The 24,052-nt window shown below is 38.3% G+C and overlaps 1 protein-coding gene across 2 annotated transcripts in view; it reads left to right on the forward strand.

Annotated features, from left to right (window-relative positions):
• LOC135085698 (acetyl-CoA carboxylase) overlaps positions 1 to 24,052 on the forward strand; it is a 129,154-nt gene that overhangs the window by 29,653 nt on the left and 75,449 nt on the right. Inside the window, exons 1-9 of one of the 2 annotated variants that reach the window (XM_063980512.1) lie at positions 6,185 to 6,421; positions 16,135 to 16,252; positions 18,185 to 18,292; positions 19,557 to 19,697; positions 20,064 to 20,244; positions 21,244 to 21,351; positions 21,664 to 21,758; positions 22,673 to 22,766; positions 23,458 to 23,573. In XM_063980512.1, coding sequence (XP_063836582.1) covers positions 6,204 to 6,421; positions 16,135 to 16,252; positions 18,185 to 18,292; positions 19,557 to 19,697; positions 20,064 to 20,244; positions 21,244 to 21,351; positions 21,664 to 21,758; positions 22,673 to 22,766; positions 23,458 to 23,573 — 1,179 coding nt within the window. In that variant the 5' untranslated portion in view covers positions 6,185 to 6,203. Of the gene's footprint in view, positions 1 to 6,184; positions 6,422 to 16,134; positions 16,253 to 18,184; positions 18,293 to 19,556; positions 19,698 to 20,063; positions 20,245 to 21,243; positions 21,352 to 21,663; positions 21,759 to 22,672; positions 22,767 to 23,457; positions 23,574 to 24,052 lie in introns of those variants that run through there. The other variant, XM_063980510.1, reaches the window with a different exon arrangement.

Below are 24,052 nucleotides of genomic sequence, written 5' to 3' on the forward strand. Positions count from 1 at the left end.
TTCTTTTGCAGAAGAAGAGGCGCTCTCTAACACTTTTAGATCATTCTGAGGAGGAATTAGTTTACGATTTATGTGCTAAACTGAAAGAGTCTAACAAAACCAAATTAGCGACTACCTATAATCAAAGAACTGTTCCAAAACGAAGAACAGTGTGAAATAGTAGACAATCTTTTAACTTAAAACTGTGTCTACCTGAAGATAAACGTTAGCGCTAGTTACATCATGTAATTTGTCAAAATGGCAATATCGCAATTTGAGATTCATTCTCGCTTCAGAGAGTATTTATGGGCTTCCATTCTATCAAGAGCTTCTGGAAACAAAAAAAACTTGTTATCCTTCAGAGAGAGACGATATTTGTGTGAGTTATCAATGATGGACATATTGTAAATTGGGCAACCTCTCGTATAAGCTACTTTTTGACGGCCAGCGGACCTATACATACAACGTTGTATTAAGTATTTCCTTTAATTATTTTTTTTATTTTAGTAAAAGTTGATGCATACGAGTGCGCGCGAGTGCGAGTCGTTGTTATGTGTCATCAAAAGTGTCCCTTATACACCATATTGTAATTCTGGTAATTTTTCGTGGAAATATTTAATATAAAAAAATCGATTTTTCAACCCTCGATAACTCAAAAGTACGCAGAGATAAGTGACAAGTATCTTTGCATGAAATACACAGAATCACTTGTTTTATAACATGTGTGATCGGCATCTTGACATCGTTAAAGAATTTCGAAAAATTGACAGAAACGTAATTTCTTCCATACAAAAAATATGTATATATTTTTTTTTACTACGAAATAGACGTCGTAGGATTGTAATATTTTTTTGCCTTATTAGTTATCATAGCAGTAACCATCAAAAAAATTTTCGTGCCTCTAGCATCAATGTCCATGTTTTATTAAATCGGGACCACTGTGCGCCGCGGAGGTTTTAGTGGGATACCCTGTCCTTTTAAGGAGGAGCAGCGCCCTTTTCAGGGTGCCGGGAGTCCCACACACCACCCTGTCCCCCGGCAGTGGTGACGGTGCACAAAGCATTTCCTCCCCGACAAAAAAAAGGCCTAAGGGCAAAATAATGCATGTTTGTCCGTCGCCTTTTATGATATCCATTGAATGAGTTGTACTATTCTATTGTACCTACTCTGCAGGAACCAAGCGCCAAAAAAAACAATTTTTGTAGCAAAGTTTAGTGCCCAAAAATATTTTAGATACGTGCTGTAAAACACAAGTTAGAATCCGACTGAAAATCCAAATTAATCCGCGTGTATAAGCTAGTAAATATATATTTTTTACATACGGATGTAATGTAAGAATACGTAAAAACCAATAAGGATTTGATTATTAGAGTCTTGTAAAAGCAAACAGCACGCGTAGTTGACCTTCCACCATAGAAGCCCGCATGTACTTAGTTAAAAACAAGACGTCTCTACGAGGAAATTAAATACATACTCGTAGTAACTATTACACCGATGTTTTTAATTCTTGTACAGAATATTTAAAGCCTAGAGACTCTCAGTCTGCCCGTGGATGTAGTGAGAGGGGACTAAGGGACAAATACGCGAACATCAGGCCTCCCCAACCCGTCTGGCCGACGTGGGAGTGTAGGACAAATCCTCCATTTGCCTCTGGTAAATTAGAGGGTAGTGCTCCTGCAGTGGAGACTAAATGACCTGATGATGATGATTTGAATCTAGAATCAGAAGATTTAAGGTCATAGTAGACTTATCAACTCTGAAAGGGATCAATACCGTATCGCCTGTTGCGAGCTGTCATCGCCTTTCCGCGCGCTGTCAACCGCGAGGCAAGGCGTTTACATTGCGATGCTGATATTAAGTGTGCGTTGCTGTATGGAGTTTCATACAAAGTATAGACCGCCTCGAGTTGATACGGTTACGAATCCCTTTCCTTTTACTTAACACTGGCTAAGTATAAATGAAGTCTAAATTAAAAAAAAATGATCTTGCACCTCTTCTTCTTCTTATTTTGTTTAGGTATGGCCAGGTCCACAAAGTCCCCGTTTTTAACTCGGCAAGAGGCATAGCGTAGCCATAAAAAAAAATGCATCTTGGACCTTCATGACGTTTCACTTTCCCGCCAAAAGTCTGACGTAATGATTTTCTTTTTTTTTAAAACACGTGAATTTGGTTGCGTAGTTACTTCGACACGTGAGGTCACATTGTAAATTGACCCTTGAAAGCGGCTGACAATAGTGGCTGAGTTTCTTGCGCCGCTTCTTCTCAGCATTGGCCCACAATAACATTTAATTTTGTGACATTAATGTGACATGCCAAAACCAAAGCGGGCAAAGCCTACAAGAGTCAAAAGTCAAACTCTATACAAAAATCACCGGTTACGGTTATATTCATGGTAAAAATAAGGTGGTGCAAGTTGCAACTCAGCCTTAAAATCGCCATTTTTCGATTCGTGGGTTGTCTTCAATGCCATCAACACAATCGCTTCTTTTCCCTGATAAAAGTAAAGTCATTACAATGTCTTTAAAGTGTCATCAATTTCTTGATGATGATTTTATCAACTCCTAAACCAAAATACAGGGTGTTAAAGAGATGTAGAACCATCAAAAGATACACTCAGCGGCACGGAATTTGGCCCAAGCCTAATCACCCAGATATGAGGCCAAATAGGTGTTGTATACCTAAGTTTCGTGTGACATGTTAACAGAACATTTGTTTTTGTTAATTTAAGAGGCTAGATTAATAAAAAAATGCGTCTCCTTAACATTTTTGACTCTAGAAACGCATTTCGTTGTTGGAGCGTAAAGAGTACGGGTAAGTTAAAATTCGATATTAAATGTTGTAAGGGTTTGGCGTTTTGTTTTTTGTTTTTAAATTAATCTTAGGGTTATTCTCGTTTCCATAATTTGAGAATAATGTCCACTACTTCAGCTCAAGTTGCTCAAATAGTGTTGCTTAGAAGTCAAGGGCGTATGCAGTGGGAGATGGCTGAAACTTTCAATTTATGGCGTACAGACTTAAGATACACGTTAAACAGGTATGACCAGACCGCCTTTTACACAAGAAGACCAAGAAGTGGGGAATTAAGGTGTAAATCAGCGCCCGATGAGCCGATAATCGTGCTTGCAATATCAAGAAATCGGGTACTCACTACGTTTGAGATACGCCAGCGTTTACAAACACCAAGCCCAGTGAATGCCAGTCAGCACACAATAAGAAGAAGGATGGAGGATCATAACTTACATACTCGAAGACCAGCTCGAGGACCAGAACTTCTCCGATACCTTAGCGAAGTGCGACTTACGTTTTCTAGAGAACATGCAAATTGGACGCAAGGCTAATGGAGTAAAGTTCTATGAACCGATGATTGCAGAGTCACCTTAAAAGCTCCAGACGGCCGTGGAAGTGTATAGAGAAGGTGCGGAGAAGAGTTACTACGCAAACAGACAGTTTTCATAAAGAGTTTACTCCATTAGCCTTGCGTCCAATTTGCATGTTCTCTAGAAAGCGTAAGTCGCACTTCGCGAAGGTATCGGAGAAGTTCTGGTCCTCGAGCTGGTCTTCGAGTATGTAAGTTATGATCCTTCATCCTTCTTCTTATTGTGTGCTGACTGGCATTCACTGGGCTTGCTGTTTGTAAACGCTGGCGTATCTCAAACGTAGTGAGTACCCGATTTCTTAATATTGCAAGCACGTTTATCGGGTCATCGCGCGCTGATTTACACCTTAATTCCCCACTTCTTGGTCTTCTTATGTAAAAGGCGGTCTGGTCATGCATTTATAACGTGTATCTTAAGTCTGTACGCCATAAATTGAAAGTTTCAGCCATCTCCCGCTGCATACGCCCTTGACTTCTAAGCAACACTATTTGAGCAACTTGAGCTGAAGTAAAGGACATTATTCTCAAATTATGGAAACGAGAATAACCCTAAGATTAATTTAAAAACAAAAAACAAAACGCCAAACCCTTACAACATTTAATATCGAATTTAAACTTACCCGTACTCTTTACGCTCCAACAACGAAATGCGTTTCTAGATTCAAAAAAGTTAAAGAGACGCATTTTTTTATTAATCTAGCCTCTTAAATTAACAACAACAAATGTTCTGTTAACATGTCATACGAAATTTAGGTATATTTAACACCTATTTGGCCTCATATCTCGTTGTTTAGGCTTGGGCCAAATTCCGTGCCGCTGAGTGTATTAATGCTTCCGTCTCGTTATGGGAAAATTAAGTGACTGAGTTTCTTGCGCTGTTTCTTCTTAGCACTGGCCCATTTATTGTCCCGATGCAGTGTGGTAGGGTTAATACTGAGACGTGTAAAAGTGCTTTCTAAAAGCCTATTTGCAAAAATAAATGAGTTTTATGAGTTTTTAAGGTTGGGTTAATAGGTTCTTGATAAGTTTCAGATAGTATTGCCATTGGAATACGGTTGCTGGTTACTATGGACTTTATCTGCTAGATATCTCTATCGATATAATCTTTTACAAAAATCTAAACTTTACCGAAAGTTAATTTTGATCGTTAGATAGTTTGACTTACAGCTACCAACCGGACGATGTGGAAATCATTGGAGGAGACCTATGTTCAGCAGTGGACGTCCTTAGGCTGAAATGATGACGAGTTTAACTTACTATGAACTAGCGACCCGCCCCGGTTTCGCACGGGTGCTAAGTATACATTTTATAAACCTTCCCGTTAAATTATTCTATGTATAAAAAAACCGCATCAAAATCCGTTCCGTAGTTTTAAAGATCTAAGCTTACATAGGGACAGACAGACAGGAAAACGACTTTTTTTGTTTACGTTTTATAATATAGTGATTGCCCAGCAATACTAAGCCAAACCGAATAAAGCCAAATGCGAAAGATAGTCTCGATCGAACTCGTTTTTACCTTGAAAACCTTGTGAAAGATCCCTCAGTTATGGCATCTTGCATAATGACTTCTTCCTTATACAATAGGTCACGGTCTGAGTCGCCACAGAGATGCTTCTGATGCTTTCTGAATGGAACACGTAAATAATGCAACACGGCATTAAGTTCGCCTTTTGTCCAGCAATTTTTGGATCCAATAAAGATTTTAAATAAATAAATTACGAGACAAACTTGCACACTATAACAAGATTCCTTGAGAGTACTATCTAATATAAATTTTTATCTTATGTCTGCTACTAGGAAAAAGCTATTATTTGTCACCTTTTTAAGTTTCATTGGAAAAGAATCTTTGAAGGGTTTTTCTAGGTTTCTTTAATAAAACCCACTTAAACGCCAATATACAGTTTCAGGTAACTAATTTAATGCAAAAGAACGTAATATTGAGTAGGTATAATAGCAAATAAAATAATTTAGGCTTATATTTAAAGCTTTCGTAAGGACGATAGCACAAATTTTTCATATTTTTTCTAGTCGTCATTATCAAGATCCAGACAAAACCACTGAAAGTTTTTTCAAAAATCGCAACGTTGTGGCACACGCCGTAGAGTGTATCACCTTGGCATAGTTTTAAACGGGAATTCCAATTTATGCGAAAAACATTAATTTATTTATTAAAAAATAAAATACGTCGTTTTAAACACTGTTCTGGTACTTTTGTAGGCATCTTAATTGTGAAAAAAAAACGTAAAAGAAATCGAGAACCTCCCTCTTTTTCAAGTCGGTTAAAAAGTAGGTATTTCGTCAAATAAATACATACTTTAACAACTTAAGCAGTTGCAGTTGCACTATACTTATAGTAATTAATTATAGGTATCTACAGTTACATAAAGTACCTAAATACTTAATACATTAAAACTAGATTTTTTAATTGACTAGCAATTAAAACAGGTTAAAATAAATGACATTTCATTTGGATTGAATGTACAATCCGATCGAGCTAAAGTAACTGCGCACCTCGCTGAAATGCGACTCGCGCTCGCCCAGTAGAGCGGCGATGTGACGTCACGGCTGCCAGGTGCGCAGTTAACTCCATCGAGTTGTAGATATTAATGATAGGTATACCTATCATATACCTACAGAATAAACTGGAAAGTTAGGGAGAAAGAGTAGGTAAAATTAAGTTAAGGAACACCTTAAAGTTGCTTTCAAAAAGTATCAGAACAATAAAACGTGTGCTTCAAAGTGTAGTGATTCTTTAGGTCAAAAACAGTGATGCGCTAAGTGCACCCTTTAGAAAAAAACGTCGATAAAAACTTAGCATCATTAGCTACTTTTGGACTTTCGTCAAAATGCTTCAAAAGCGCCGAACATCGAAGCGTTTCGTGATAGGCGAAGAAGATGAGAACCGGACTTATGACTCCGATGAGGCTACGGAGGTTTTGCCGGTCAATCTACTCCAGAAGTTCCAGATGACGTTGCAAGCTGATGAAGCTGAAGGGGATCCAGACGATGAGGAGCCGAAGAAAGTGGAGAGAGGACGGCTGAGGCCCCCACAGCAGACTTTACAGTGAGTTTTAAGTGATTTATTGAATATCGATTATTGAATCGTTATTCGGAAAATTCTATCGATAGTACGTAGAGTCAGCGTCAAATAGTTCAACACGACTTTGTTACAATTGGTATAAGGTTGTGTTGTCAATTTTTTGGCCACTTTGAGTGTCATGAACTATTTGACGCTGGCTGTATTTAAATCAGGAATATTACGAATATTAGTATTCACATTCGTATTCGCGAATATTGGAAAGAATTTTTAAGTGACAATAAAATTGGTCGAATTGTGTTGATGTAAAATCTAATAACTGCCGTCGTCGCCGCTGCTATTGGAGTGAACCCATGTTACGACGACAATTAACTAAAGCCCGGTCTGTGAGCACGTAGAATTTTGTCTAATGACCCCAAGCTACACACTCACTGCGGCCGCCCGTCGCACAGTCGCGACAGCAATATAATTACGCGCGAGCGATAAGGATGGGTAGCTCGGGGTCATTGGACATTCTACGTGCTCGCAGACCAGACTATAGTAGAGTAATTTGTGTAATCAACAACCATCGAAACTATTGATACTTACCAATGATCGACAACACTAGTGCTCGTAACATTATTTAATTTTAATATTTACTTTGTATAAAAATAATTAAATGCACAGGTCTGAGCCCTCAGAAGAAACGGATTCAGATGAGAAACAATGGTAACAAATTATTTAATAAGGTTCGCCGTTTTTTTTTTAGTTTTTGAAACTTATTTTAGCCATATTTTTGATGAAGCATAATGGACCAAAATACTTTGTTTTGATGTTTATTATTACTGCAATGCGTTACAATGAATCGATAAATGCATTTAGCTTGTTTACGTTTTATTTTGCCAACTATTTTTGCGTAATTATTAAAACTTAGGGGAAATCCATGGAAACCCTTAATCGCTAGTGGTTAAGACAGTAACGCCAACTGGTGAACACTAAAGCAAATCGCATAGAGCAGGGGTAGCCAACCGGTCGATCGCGAATATTAGTCCAGTCGATCGTGGCAAGGCAAAAAATAATAACTACATGATTGTATACTAAACCCTTAGATTAATAAAACCTAGATGGATAGTCTTCATACAAACGCTTCGTCAAGAGTGAGGCAAAAATCTTATGTCATTAGTGTCAATTTTGTTGGGGAGTGTAGACAGTGAAGGCGATTTTCCCGAAAGTAGGGAAATTTTTAATACGTTTTTAATTATTTTATAACTAACAAAAACAAAACGCATCATGTACTTCCTTTTTTATTGAATTCAAAGTACCTACCTAATTACAATAAGATAAATCGACTGAAAAGTCTCGATTTCATAAAAAAAGGAAGTGTATTTGTACGGCGAACAATTGGGAAATAAATTTTCTTGTTACTGGTATCATTCCCGTATTTAATTTTTGAAAGCCAAATTCAAGCAAAATACGCGTCGAATCGTAGTACTTACTTATGAAATGTAACACTAGTCACTTTCTTTAGTTTTTCTGATGTATTAAGACACCCTTTCACAGCACAAACCGTCTTAATTAATTAAAAGTAAAAGTCGTCGGACGTGTTTACCAATTTTTCACTTTGACAGTTCATGTGACGTTTACGAGTAAGCCATTCTGGCTTACTAAAATCTGCCTCTAGTAGGGAATTTAGGGCAATGATTTGTATGGAGACCCCTCCACTTTGGTATAGAAGGCTCATTTTTGCACCAGTTGTTCTTTGGGTGCTCCTGAGTAGATTTCCGTCGGTAGACATCGGGAGCCCCCCCTGTGGTAGCAGGGGGAGGGGGGGCATGTTTCCTTCTGCCGCGCTTCACTTTAAGGCCCATATCTTCAAAACTATAGGTATTAGGACAAGTGTGGTGTCATTTTCGGATAATTAAAGGATGGCAAATTCATTTCTAGAACAAACTTTTTGCCTTTTCATACAAAAAAATAAAAATATTGAGAAAAATTCACAAAAACCAAAAAGTATTTTTTTAAATAAACGTCGTTTACTTTTAAACCATTGGAGATAATCTAATAAAAAAAATATGTACTGAAAGCTACATTTACCAGGATTATAAATATATACCATTGTATGGTACTTTTTTCGAAAAAAGTACGTGCAAAAAATTTTTTCTTCAGGACACAGCGGGCGAATTTTACTGCGCGTCGGAAAAAAATATTTATTTTATCCATTAATTCATACTATTTGGTTCATAAGCAAGTAAGGATTATTATTTTAGAATTTATTTATAGTTCCTTGCACATCAAGCTAACATGATTTGTATTTTTTCTTCAATTAATTTTGAACTCTATACGTAAGACATAAGGTTGAAAATAGCTTAAATACATTTTAATATTGAAAATATCATAAGAAGAAAGCACTAAATAAAGAACTTGAATTTGTCTAAACGTCTAATGATTATTATTATTTTAATTAACACTTATTTCTACATACTATTGTACCAGTGATTTAACGGAAAGGTAAGTGTGAGGAAAGTGAGGATTGATAATCATAGTACGGGAGATTATTTTTAGCACAAAGGCTACGGCTGTGACTATTATAGTTGTTTGTTCAGACAGCACCAGCTTCTGCACTACTTCTTGCACTTACATCTCACCATTTTCAGGTCAAATCGGTCCATGTAGGCTCCATGTTGCTTTGCTATCGACTCTGGTCCACCCCCAACCAGTCGGGTAAAGGGAAGACTGAGTCGATTGCTTGCAACTGACCCTATACGCGAACCCCTTGATATACTGCCAGTAGCCAATGCTGATACAAAGCTGTCTGGGTTATTTTATGTAGGGCCACACCTAAACGTAGTCCCCACAGCGAGCCATTAGGATCTTTATTCTCCCTTTTTTATTCCCTATCATCCAAAAAAAATATATCCATTAGTTAGGTGAATTAAGCGTCTGAGTGAAATCCAGCTACTAGTATTCTGATGCCGGATATGCTGGCTGACCCAAGCAGACCCATCCTTACAGTATTAAGTGTTTCATGGACCCCACATGTATTCCGAATGCTCGAGAGCTTCTGTTGTTAGGCCCATTTTGTGGGACATGTGGTTTGTTCCCCAGTTTGCGTACCTGTAATTGCTTGGGTTTACCAGAAATTGTTACATTGATGCTTACACAGTATACATACAGCCATAGTGGTAATAACTAAATGCACTCCATGACCCTGTATTTCCCTTTAGGAATGATTTGGAGAGGCTTATATCGCGTTGAAGCTTTCCCATTCAGCCCTGTGCTTCTTGAATATGGCCATATTATGAGGTATGCTTTTAGATAAAGATACTATCAGTTCTGACCCAATAGGTATCGTCTCTGACCCTCGTCGTGACGTCTCGCTAGACTGTCGGCTCTCTCATTGCATTCGATCCTTGTATGTCCAGGTATCCTACATCAGGTACACTTTGTCATGCCTTCCGAGTTTGTTCATCTTTAAGATTGCATCTAGAATAATTCTAGACTCAACCTTCACTGAGGCGATGGCTTTGTTTGAGTGCTGCCTGGCTGTGGCTCAGAATGTAAATATTGCGTTTTTTACACCCCTGTTTTTAGTGCACACATAATTACTTATAGCGTAGAATTCAGCTTAAAATACTGTAGCAAACCTCCTTAAACGTTCACTGTGTTCGTGTTTACAGTAGACGCCCGCTCCCGTTCCCAAGGCCATCTTCAAGGCCGGCTTGGAGCTATCAGTAAACCAGATTAGGCTGTTCTGTTGGGATTTTGGTCCTCTTTTCTAGTCGTCCCTTGTTCAAGATCTATCCACTTATTAGCTCAATCCACTGTTTTCTTTTCACTTATCATATTAATCCACTGGTATTGTTTTAGATCAAGTACCTACCTCCTACTATTACTACATGCTTGACTATGAACGAGTGCTGTAAGTGCCCACAAACCTAGGCAGTTTTGTATCAGAATCGGCTACGGGCAGTAAAACAAGGGCAGTAATCATGTCCTTATGATTTTTTCAAGTTATTTAAAATTTAGTAGGTACTAGCTTTCCGCCCGCGGCTTCGCCCGCGTGGAATTTTGTCTGTCACAGAAAAACTTTATCGCGCGCGTCCCTGTTTCAAAAACCGGGATAAAAACTATCCTATGTTCTTTCCCGGGACTCAAACTATCTCTATGCCAAATTTCATCAAAATCGGTTGCGAGGTTTAAGCGGGAAAGCGTAACAGACAGACAGACAGACAGACAGACAGACAGACAGAGTTACTTTCGCATTTATAATATTAGTTGGGATATCAAGGGGTTCGCGTATAGGGTCAGTTGCAAGCAATCGACTCAGTCTTCCCTTTACCCGACTGGTTGGGGGTGGACCAGAGTCGATAGCAAAGCAACATGGAGCCTACATGGACCGATTTGCCCGTAGCTGCCGAAGCTTGCCTGAAAATGGTGAGATGTAAGTGCAAGAAGTAGTGCAGAAGCTGGTGCTGTCTGAACAAACAACTATAATAGTCACAGCCGTAGCCTTTGTGCTAAAAATAATCTCCCGTACTATGATTATCAATTCTCACTTTCCTCACACTTACCTTTCCGTTAAATCACTGGTACAATAGTATGTAGAAATAAGTGTTAATTAAAATAATAATAATCATTAGACGTTTAGACAAATTCAAGTTCTTTATTTAGTGCTTTCTTCTTATGATATTTTCAATATTAAAATGTATTTAAGCTATTTTCAACCTTATGTCTTACGTATAGAGTTCAAAATTAATTGAAGAAAAAATACAAATCATGTTAGCTTGATGTGCCAGGAACTATAAATAAATTCTAAAATAATAATCCTTACTTGCTTATGAACCAAATAGTATGAATTCATGGATAAAATAAAAATTTTTTTCCGACGCGCAGTAAAATTCGCCCGCTGTGTCCTGAAGAAAAAATTTTTTTCACGTACTTTTTTCGAAAAAAGTACCATACAATGGTATATATTTATAATCCTGGTAAATGTAGCTTTCAGTACATATTTTTTTTATTAGATTATCTCCAATGGTTTAAAAGTAAACGACGTTTATTTAAAAAAATACTTTTTGTTTTTTGTGAATTTTTCTCAATATTTTTATTTTTTTGTATGAAAAGGCAAAAAGTTTGTGCTAGAAATGAATTTGCCATCCTTTAATTATCCGAAAATGACACCACACTTGCCCTAATACCTATAGTTTTGAAGATATGGGCCTTAAAGTGAAGCGCGGCAGAAGGAAACTTGCCCCCCCTCCCCCTGCTACCACAGGGGGGGCTCCCGATGTCTACCAACGGAAATCTACTCAGGAGCACCCAAAGAACAACTGGTGCAAAAATGAGCCTTCTATACCAAAGTGGAGGGGTTCTTGCACTAAATTCCCTACTACTCACCTTTCGTGCACTGACTATCTATCTAGGTTTTATTAATCTAAGACTAAACCTATGCTGTTTCATTTAAGATTTCAAGAAATATGTAAGTGGTAGATCGCCCAGGGTTTCGTTAGTAAACAGTAGACAGTGGCGGCGTAGCATGGGTTGGCACCCGGGGCGATCAGTTACTGTATGGTTATTGTATTTTGTAGTCTTAGATTAATAAAACCTAGATGGATAGTCTTCATACAAACGCTTCGTCAAGAGTGAGGCAAAAATCTTATGTCATTAGTGTCAATTTTGTTGGGGAGTGTAGACAGTGAAGGCGATTTTCCCGAAAGTAGGGAAATTTTTAATACGTTTTTAATTATTTTATAATTAACAAAAACAAAACGCATCATGTACTTACTTATTTATTGAATTCAAAGTACCTACCTAATAACAATAAGATAAATCGACTTAAAAGTCTCGATTTCATAAAAAAGGAAGTGTATTTGTACGGCGAACAATTGGGAAATAAATTTTCTTGTTACTGGTATCATTCCCGTATTTAATTTTTGAAAGCCAAATTCAAGCAAAATACGCGTCGAATCGTAGTAGCTACTTACTTAAGAAATGTAACACTGGTCACTTTCTTTTGTTTTTCTGATGTATTTTAGACACCCTTTCACAGCACAAACCGTTTTAATTAATTAAAATTCGTCGGACGTGTTTACCAATTTTTCACTTTGACAGTTCATGTGACGTTTACGGGTAAGCCGTGCCGGCTCCCTAAAAACTGCCTCACCTTTCGTGCACTGACTATCTATCTAGGTTTTATTAATCTAAGTTTGTAGTAAAATGCGCTGCGTTGCGTTCCGGTGCGTGCGCGCCATTCTGTCTGAATCTTAAATATTACCACCTACGTTTGTTTATCATCGTGAATAACAATAAACAAATAAAAACCGGTATCAGTTGTTTATCAATGACGATCAACGATGGCTGCTGACGCCGGTCCTCGTGCATGACCTCGGTCTTCGTAGTATAGGAGCTCGACATTGGTACACTGATTTTAATGTCATTATTTTCACTATTATTGATGTCTTTAAAAAATAAAATTTCATTAAAATAAAAGACATTTCTTAAGAAATAATTATTAAAAAATAATAAAAAATTGCCTTTGTCCAGCAGTGGACGTGATTAATTTTGCTGAAACGAACGAACGAATAAAAATTGAAATGATAAAACTTCCGGAAAAAACACTTTTAATGCAATTTTTTTTCAACTTATTGACAGTGGCATAATGTTTTTGGCTCACTTTAGTTAGACGAAGCGCTAGTGCGAAGATTTATCCATCTAAGTAAGCTCTAAAGTCACTAATATTTAATAAACTTTGTTATTTGTTTTTAAAGGTAAAATATCACCAAAAATAAATTGTGTAATAATAATTTAAGTTAAACTTTATGCTCAAGTCAACAGTTATTTAAAACTGATTCGCATGTTACCTACTATAATAATGTGCGTTCTAAATTACTGGAATATTAATGATGAAGCTCGATCATACAATTTTATAAAGAATATTTAAATTGGGTATTTTTATAAGTATGTAAATGGGCTCTTAGACTATTATAACCAAACTTGCAATTTAAACGACAATAACCCAACAGTAACTTGACCAATTAGACTGTTGTCCCTTTCCGACTCGAGTTAACTGGACGGTTAGAGCGAGATAAAATGATCGTATGATCCGTCGTATGATTTTAGGAACATTTACACAGCGCGGTTTTAGTGTCGCTGGACGACATTTTTATTTATTCAGGACCTACCCACTATTAATAAGAATTTAGTAAAATATCTATTTAAGATATAAAGAAACTAATTATTCTTAGGTAATAATGGTCAATTTCATAATTTTGTATATTGACAAAAAGGAATATTTACAAATTCAGTGTGAAATTAATATAGGTACTGTGAAAAGTAGTTTTGTAAATAAGTAGGTACCTTAGGCTATATTTTGGCGGCACATAATGTAGGTATGTTTGGTGCATCATGCGCTAGACTTAAATAAACTAACAAACCTACCCTCGCATAATAATATTTTGTCTAAGATTCCTTAATGCGAAATAGAAATAACTAATGTGTTGCCGACTGATTACAAAAAAGCCTTTAATCCTTCAAGGCCCGCGAATCTAGACACAATAGATTATCAATTGTTATGACATTAATTAATGCCGTCTGGGACTCAAGCGGTTAATCAAAAATAAACGATAAACAATCAGTAAATTGATATTATAACAAATCATCAATCAAATCCTCACTCAACAATTTTATCATAGTTAAGAATAAGTACAATTTTATTTCTGTCTGTACCTGACAGTGTAAAGGCGGCATAAATTTTGAAGTGTTCCGTATCATACAGAGTATGATATTTCTTTAAAAATGATTTTATTACTTTTCTTTATTACCAATTTTATAACGTTCGAAGAGTTCACTAAACTTTATTTTGCCAATCACTAATTAATCAATCTATCACTGAAAATCAAAGTAATAAAGTTATAAATTGACGTCAATAGATGTGTAATTAATTATAACACTTACGTATTCTCATGTTAGACATCGTCATACATGTTGCAAAACAACTTTGATAAGGTTAATCAACCTAATCGCAATAAAACAATAATTTTGTTGTGATGCTTTAAAACAACTTTAGTTGATCCCGAGTCTGATTCGGACCAAGTCGTTTCGTTTGACAGACGTCAAATTGTCGGGAAACTGTCAAAAAGTTTGCGCTACGTCAAAAAATAAATATCAAAATGTATTGAAAAGATGTGAATTTTATTTTTCATGATTGTTATCAAGTTCTGAACCATTTCGCTTGTATGAAATAGTGTTAGAATTTGTTTGGTTCGTAAAAAATGTATCCAGCCATGAGCGGTCTTTACACCGAGGGTCCTTACAGGTTAGTCACTATCCTGAACATTATTTTTAATTTAAAAAATAAACATTTAAATTCGAATTTGAAAACTCAAAATGCTGACCGGAAATGTGAGTTTACTTGTATTTTTTTTTATGGCTATGTTAAATTATTATGGAGAAGGAATGTGTGTAAGTATGCCACAGTTAATTTCACCTGTATGTCTTAATTTCTAATTCATACAGTTGCGATAGTCATCCTGCGTCACGAATGTGTAGTATCAGGATCCTGTGGCCTCGCTGTTGGCCATTAAAAATATGATTGCAGAGTAATAAACACTTAACTGGATTTATTACTTTAAAACTCTTTTAAATGGCTTGAAAAAAATTTACAGGCTTTGATACCTCTAAATCCTGCTATAATTTGCTAAAAATAACTGTTTTGTTCTATAGGATTGAGACAGTGAATCATTGATTTTTTTTTTAATTTTATTTACCTAATACCTACTAAATGAAACTTAATTTGTGGTAATTAATTTAATATTTCCTACTTAACTTTCATGTCTAATATTCCACTCAACAAGGGAAGAAAGAAATTTTCTTTCAAATGAAACTAGGCAAAGGCATTTTTATTTTTTGTGCTTACTCAACTTTTTTAATGAGGGCTATCGTTTTAGCGCTCACCAGTTAGCGCCACTGTAGAGTAAGGTCCTGTCACTTGCTAGTAGCGAAGACAGTGGCACCAACTGATGAGCGCTAAAGTGGTAGGAGGACTATCGCATTTGCACTCATCAAGATGGCGCCACTGTAGAGTAAGGTCCTGTCAATCGCCAAGGGTGCCAACTGTTAAGTATAAAAACGATAGCCCTCATTATGATCCTACACATAATTGCATACAGTTAGCATTATACATAGATGTACACTTTTGACTTCTATATTATTATCGTTAAAAATAAGATTCACAAACCGTCAAAAAATATTTTTTTCCGTACATCTTGATTCATGCTGACTGTACAAAGAAATTAAACCGAAGGCTTTTATATTTTAGATTCTTTATTTAATGCGCACCTCGCTCGCAATTAGCTCCATTTAAAAAAAATAAAAATGTGGTCTTAGTTTTCTATTATGGCTTACGTTATTGAAATAAATTATGTACCTTCACTGTATTTGAACTTTTATTTGCTTTTGTATGGATCTTATTAATGTATGAACCCATCGTTTATTTATTAGGCATTAAAGTATGAAAATGCCATTTTGTATAGATGAATTTAATGAAAGTTTTTGCAATTTTTAAAAGGAACGGCAAATCTTAGTTTTGTGAAAAATTGTGGGTAGATTGAAAAAACTACAAATAAAATAAAATTTGAAAATTACTACCTGTAAAAATGATTCAAATTTTTATGCAGAAATCGAAGCCACTTAGGCGTGGACGTCTTCTTGGATGAAACGATCTATAAAGTAGCTACGTATTTATCAAATTTTCTTTTCTTTTCCAGGCCTTCTATGTCCCAGGGGACTGTGATCCACAGCCAGCGATTCCAAGAGAAGGATTTCACTATCGCCACACCCGAAGAGTTTGTGCGACGGTTTCAAGGCACCAAACCTATTAACAAGGTAATTTATAGAATAACTAATGAATGCATGCATACGTGGTCAACTATAAGTGCGCTTAACTGAATCAATGCCTGAGATATGGGATCAGCAAGTGAGATGTGACATAATAACTTACTGATAAGACAGAGCATACAAGTCTGGGGGCGTAGTGTGAGTTTACGTCATACGATATCGACTGCGTAAAAAAGTGACATGAAATGTATGACGGATTGTACAGCGCCCCTAGCGGAAACTTTCAAGAACTAAAATCTTCATATATTTTTAGTAGATATCGTATGACGTAAACTCTCACTACGCCCCCTGAAGCACGTCATCTGAAGTCTCGCTGACATTTGACGTCACAAAAACATTCTCCCGTGACGCTCACATACCTCAGGCGGCGTCGACTAGCCGTAGTCAACGTATAGATCGTTTCATCCACGAAGACGCGCCCCACCATTCTTCCGCTAATGTTTGAGTGTTATCGGTACACGCTAAATGATCCATGAGTGCACACGCACACTACAATAATGACGCTGGGATTGCTCGGATCAAACTCCCGGCACCCCGCGCGACCGAGACCAAAAATTGGTGGGGCGCGTCTTCGTGGATGAAACGATCTATAACCGGCGCTGCTGAACCGCTTACGTTAGGTTGACGCCTAGTTGACGGCGAGGCGAAGAAAGGGGGTGACGATCCCTTTCCAAGTTTATGAAGGCCAAAGGTCATAATAGCAGACTTATCAACTCGGAAAGGGATCAACACCGTATCGCCTTCCGCAGGCTGTCAACGCCCTATGCGCGCTGTCAAACTCGAGGCGAGGCTTTTACTACTACGGTTGATAAAGGTCGTCGCATTTTTATCAACCCGGAAAGGGATTGTTACCATACATATCACAACTCGAGGCGGTCACTATTCTTTGTATGAAACTCCATACTGCAACGCACACTTATCCGCACCGTAACGTAAACGCCTCGCGATTGACAGCACGCGAAAGGCGATGACAGCTCGCAAAAGGCGATGACAGCTCGCAAAAGGCGATGACAGCTCGCAAAAGGCGATACGGCGCGGTGTTGACAGTGTTGAATGTTGATCCCTTTCAGAGTTGACGCCCGTATTCACAAACGATGCTTGCTTAAGTGATGCAAATCGAACACAGCGTTGAATAGAGCTCTGTGATTGGTTCGTGTGTCACCCTGGGCGTCCACACGCACTGTGAGACCTCATAGTAATGTTTGTGAATACGGGCGTTAGTCTGCTATGAACTTTAACATTTAGCGGTGCTAAAATGTACCGGGGATTCAGGTGGTTCACCAGTAGACCACCTAGCAAACAACTGATAACCACCCAATGCTTATCTGCAGCGGTTGTTCTTCAATGTTGATTTCCTCGTAATTTTTTTGCTTATTGGTGATGATTCGTCATTATTTTTCGATTAAATCATCAATCAATTGTTTTCATGACGATAATCGAATTATTAAGATGATGAGTTTTGATTTGCGATACAAGAGGTGTTTAATCCTATATCTTTGTTATCATGATATTTTTATTTTGATATTTTAATATTATGATATTATTTATACTCGGAATGAAAACACCTCTTGATAAAATTAAAATAAATCGGGATTCGGGAACTGCACTTAATCATGCTAAAGAAAATCCCTTAAAGTTACTATACAACCCGATCGAGTTAACTGCACACTTGGCAGCCGTGACGTCACATCGCCGCTCTGGTACGGACGGGGCGAGCGCGGAGAGGTGTGCGAAGGAGAGTCACATTCCAACGAGGTGCGCAGTTAACTCGATCGAGCCTGGATGCGGGGAGCGCAGGGCCGGTCAAAATGGAAATCATTGGGGTAGGCCTATATTCAGCAGTGGACGTCCTGTGGCTGAAATGGTGATTATGAAATTGAGTTAATATTCTTTCTTTAACTGTTATTTTCTGTTTTTCAGGTTCTGATCGCTAACAACGGTATCGGCGCCGTAAAATGCATGCGATCAATCAGAAGATGGTCGTACGAAATGTTCAAGAACGAACGCGCGGTTCGCTTCGTCGTTATGGTGAGTGGATGGCTTTACTTATTGATTTCAGGGTAACGCAAAGATTCTTAGGCCAGGTTCAGATGATTAGCGCTCAACGCACGTTTTGCTATGGTGTGTTTACAACTATAGTCCGGTCGCTGAGCACGTAGAATTTCATCCAATGACCCCAAGCTACCCATCCTTATCCCTCGCGCGTAATTATATTGCTGTCGCGACTGTGCGACAGGCGGTGTGCTAGCGCGACAGCAACATTATTACGCGCGAGCGATAAGACTGGGTAGCGTGGGGTCATTGGACGAAATTCTACGTGCTCGGCGACCGGGCTTTACATGCATTTTATTCTCGGTCGGAGTACACAAGCTAACGAGCGTTTCTGCCACAGAGCATGGAATCGTCGATTCCATGCTCTGTGATTTCTACTTCACGTAAACCATTGTTTGTCTTGGAGGGAAAGTAATCCTTAATATCGAACTCCTTATTATACTTCTGTTGTGTACTGTTTTTTTTATATTTTAATTTTTCTGCCTGCTGCTCCGACTTTGTCCCGTTTTGTATAGGTACAAATAAAAATTAATTGCGTTGCGGGTCCAGTGTTCGCTGTTACATGTTTCCTTATCTTTTGGGCCTTATCAGCGCTTCGAGACATTACAAATACAAATACAAATCTATTTATTCAAAAAGTAAGTACATGCATATAAAAACAAGCAACAAATGTTTAAGTACAGACATTAATGTATCTTACAAAATATTATGATTCTAAAAACATTGAGCTTTGCTTCCTAAGTTAGGGCAGAGCCCTGTATTTTAGGATAAGCAAGCGCTCTTCCCATAGCGAAAATTCGCAAAAAGATACATTTTATAGCTAACTAGGTAAATGTAATTTTTGACACTGGTAGGTATCTCGAAACAAAACGTGTTATAACAAGTTTAACAAAATATAACAAGTTTAACAAAATTAAAATCTATTCACATTACAATGCATTATAAAGCATATTTCCCTTGAGTGTAATGATAAAGGGCATATGTAATCAGGACTATAAATTACAGAAGTAGAAGAAAATAGTAATGATTTGACTTAAAGTTAATAAGAAGTATTGACTATTCAATCACAGTCAATAACTCTTCAGTCTCATCGTATGTTTTCTGTTGTAGCCACGCCTTAAGAGCTGTGCTACATTCATACCTACTCAATGGATAAATTTTAAGATGTCTATTTATTTTATTACTATTTAATCTGTATAGAAATTAATTTAACTGTTTATTTTATTATTATTTATCTCAGGTGACGCCCGAAGACTTGAAAGCCAACGCAGAGTACATAAAGATGGCCGACCACTATGTGCCCGTGCCTGGCGGGTCCAACAACAACAACTATGCCAACGTAGAACTTATTGTGGACATCGCTGTGAGGACGCAAGTGCAGGTAAGAAGAAGAAAACAAATAAAAAAGTTTTGTCACAAGAAAGGTCATAGGGCTTATAGGCAGGACTGTGCCTTGAGGCAGCCCGGCTGGAAGGCATTTAGTAAGTAGTTCTCAAATGCCCGTCATAGATGGCGTTGTAACTGCAAGTGGTTCTTAAAGATCGTCAATAGATGGCGCTAACTTATGACGAGCTTATTATGAATGTCATTTAATAAGCACTTCTCAAAGACTCGCAAAAGATGGCGTTAACATTCGGCAAGCAGATATAAAATGCTAAACTAATTTACTGTCATCTGAATTTTAAAGCTGTATTTATTCCAAATAAAGTTATATAACTACTACTTTCTAATATCTAATCGCTTTTAGGCTGTCTGGGCCGGTTGGGGGCATGCTTCCGAGAATCCCAAACTGCCGGAACTACTCCACCGAGCGGGCGTGGTCTTCATAGGACCACCAGAGAAGGCCATGTGGGCTTTAGGAGACAAAATTGCGTCGTCCATCGTCGCCCAGACTGCTGAAATTCCCACGCTGCCTTGGAGCGGAAGCGGTAAGCTGTTAAATAGCTAATAGTTTGATAAATTGCCAATAGATGGCGCTAACTTACACTGGCTGCGTTGGAGCGGAAGCGGTAAGGAAAAGCATGCTGTTCATATAGAAAGTAGTTCGTTAGGTTGTTGATAGATGGCGCTATATCAGCAGTATGGTACCGCTAAGTTACACAGGCTACCTTGGAGTGGAAGCAGTAAGCAATAAGCATGCTGCTAGAAAATGGTTTATAAGGTTGTCAATAGATGGCGTCTTGCCATACAATGGTACCTCTGACATAACAACGCTGCCTTGAAGTAGAAGCATTATACATGCTTAAATAGTGACAAGTAGTTTATCAAAATGTCAATAGATGGTGTAGTACTGTGTACTGCGCATTGAGAGACAAAAGTCAAAATGGCATCGTTTGTTGTCAGTTACATTCTAGCTAAAAGTTTTAAAGCAATATCTTCACAAAATAGTCCCAACGATTTTGAAACATTAAGTGGCTAATATTAAAATCTAACAACCCAGTATAACCGCCTCTGTGGTCTAGTAATAAGACCACCTGCTTCAGACGCAGAGGTCCCGGGTTCGATTCCCAGTGGGGTCAGATTTTTCTGTTCGGTTTGGTTGGTGGTAGGGCTTGTTCTAAGTCCGCCTGGCTAGCTACCACCATCTTACCTAAGTCTGTCGCCATAACAACAATGTTAACAGCATTGTTGTGTTCCGGCAGTTAGAGGTAAGGTAGCCAGTTCCTCCGTGGTTGAGGACTCCGGGTGAAGCTCGCTTCCACCTTCGGCCTGATCATTACTTACCATCAGGTGAGATACAGGCCAAGAGCTTCCTCGTTGTAGATAAAAAAAATCCTTTATTGATAGCCACGCCCTTCTGTCAATGTCATAGCTGGAACGGTTCAATGTTGGACATCTATATCGTGACAGACGTGTAAACGTAGTCTTTTAAAGAAAATACATGAATTTTGAGAAATTTTCAATAATTTTATGTATCTTGTTCCCAGAACTAAAGGCCGAGTACAACACCAAGAAAATCAAGATATCTTCGGAACTGTTCGCCCGCGGTTGTGTCACCACGCCCGAGCAGGGGTTGCAGGCTGCACATAAGATTGGTGAGTTTGTACATAAGTTATTTATTTATTTAAACTATATTGCAAAGGAAATACACACTAATAATCGATAAATCTTATGGATAACTTATTTAAAAGGTATCATGGGCGAAAGTCCGGATAAAATTTCGCACGCTCGCAATTTAGAAGCTCGCACACTCACTGCGGGCGCCCGTCGCACAGTCGCGACAGCAATATGATTACGTGCGAGCGATAAGGATGGGTAGCTTGGGGTCATTGGACGAAATTCTACGTGCTCGGCGACCGGACTTTACTAACTATTGAATTAGAAACTAATCAGTGTATGTATTTTAGGGTTCCCCGTGATGATAAAGGCCTCCGAAGGTGGAGGTGGTAAAGGCATCAGGAAGGTCGAGAACCCCGACGATTTCAACAACATGTTTAGACAGGTGAGTCTTTAAAACTATTCCATAGGTTTAGCCTTAACTCAGTGAATGCCTGAGGTATGGAAGCGGCACGGGAGGGTATTTTTGTGATGTCAAACGTCAGCGAGACTTCAGATCTCCTTCAGACGTCATAATATGTCAATGTCACCCTCAGGCACGGACTCAATTAAGCGCTGTACCTATAGTTAGGATTTCAACCAACAAAAGTAGCAATTTTGGAGAAAAAATCAAATGATTTTCCTTTCTTCATAATAAATATTCTTATTTGGACTAAATACCGCGTTAGCTGTGAAGTCAATGTTCTGCAATCCCAACTAATATTATAAATGCGAAAGTAACTCTGTCTGTCTGTCTGTCTGTCTGTCTGTCTGTCTGTCTGTCTGTCTGTCTGTTACGCTTTCCCGCTTAAACCTCGCAACCGATTTTGATGAAATTTGGCATAGAGATAGTTTGAGTCCCGGGAAAGAACATAGGATAGTTTTTATCCCGGTTTTTGAAACAGGGACGCGCGCGATAAAGTTTTTCTGTGACAGACAAAATTCCACGCGGGCGAAGCCGCGGGCGGAAAGCTAGTTAATTATAGTCCCTATTTCACTCTCGACAAAGCTGACATTTCTTTACAAAAGCATTCAAAGACATTTTTAAATATCTTCACAATCTTATAGGCTTTAAAGCTCAATATTGTTCATTTATTCTCGACTAAACCGACATTTCTTTACCGAAGCATTCAAAAACATTTTTGAATGTCTGCACTTGATAATTATCTCTATGACTCAGAGTCTAAAGCTCAATATTGCCCCTATTTTACTCTTAACAAAGCCGATATTTCTTTACCAAAGCATTTAAAGACATTTTTAAATATCTCCACTCAATAATAACCCCTATCCCACAGCCTTAAAGTCCAATATTGTCCACAGGTGCAAGCCGAGGTGCCCGGCTCGCCAATATTCGTGATGAGACTGGCCAGGTCTGCCCGTCACTTGGAAGTCCAGTTGTTGGCTGATCAGTACGGTAATATGACTCATTTCTTACCTTTTTATAGCACCTTTTCACTAGCACTGTGGCGAACACGAGCCGGAAGACAGAGCGTGGGCAGGCCTCCCACTAGGCGGACCGACGATCTGATGAGGGTGGCGGGAGGTGCCTGGATGCGAGCGGCGCAGGACCGGTCTTTGTGGAAATCCTTGGGGGAGGCCTTTGTCCAGCAGTGGACTTCTTTCAGCTGAAACGACCGAACGATAGCACCCTTATCAACCCGAAAAGGGATCGTAACCGTATCAACTCGAGGCGGTCAGTATTCTTTGTATGAAACTCCATACTGCAACACACACTTAACGTAAAAGCCTCGCCTCGCGGTTGACAGCGCGCGAAAGGCGATGACAGCTCGCGAAAGGCGATACGGTGTTGATCCCTTTCCGAGTTGATAAGTCTGCTTTGAGCTTAAAATACACTTACAAGCTTTTAAAGTCTGTAAACCCTTGAAAAAGAGGCTGACAATAGTGACTGAGTTTCTTCGCTGCTTCTTCTCAGCACTGGCCCATTTATTGTCCCGAAGCAGTGGTAGGGTTAATACTGGGACGTGTAAAAGTGCTTTTTAAAAGCCTACTTGCATAAATAAATGAGTTTTGCTTAGTTCCGGATCTCAAAACTAGATGGCGCTATGTGTTTTTTTTTTTATATTTATTCACTGTTTTTCCCTCAGGTAACGCGATATCTCTGTTCGGTCGCGACTGCTCCATCCAGCGTCGTCATCAGAAGATCATTGAGGAAGCCCCTGCCGCCATAGCCAAGCCTGAAGTCTTCATTGAAATGGAAAAGGTTAGTTTTCTTCTCAATATGCTGTGTAGTTTCGGCAGAGTAGAACTACCGCTTTTTTAGAGAATGTCGTTGTCGTATCATCATCTTTTCAGCCCACAAAGTATACCTAGCGGAATAGAGCAACAAAGAACTGAGCGAGTGAGTTGTCACTAGCAGCAACACTGTGTGATATTAACTTTTAAAAAAAATAAAACCGACTTCAAATGCGTGAACACAAAAAAAAAACTAAAAATTAAAAATATTGCGTATAAAAAAGTTCATCCCCAATTTTCCACCCTTGGGGGTGAAATATTTTTTTCAAATTCGCATGAAACCACCCTTTTGATAATACCTATTCAACAAAAAAATAATCGTTCAAATTGATTTATAATCGGCGGAGATATTGCGTATAAAAAAGTTCATCCCCAATTTTCCACCCTTGGGGGTTGTTTTTTCTATTATTAAATTTAAATGGGACCACCCTTGAGGTATTACCTATA

This window comes from Ostrinia nubilalis, chromosome 29, assembly GCF_963855985.1.
Source record: "Ostrinia nubilalis chromosome 29, ilOstNubi1.1, whole genome shotgun sequence".
NCBI lineage: Eukaryota > Metazoa > Arthropoda > Insecta > Lepidoptera > Crambidae > Ostrinia > Ostrinia nubilalis.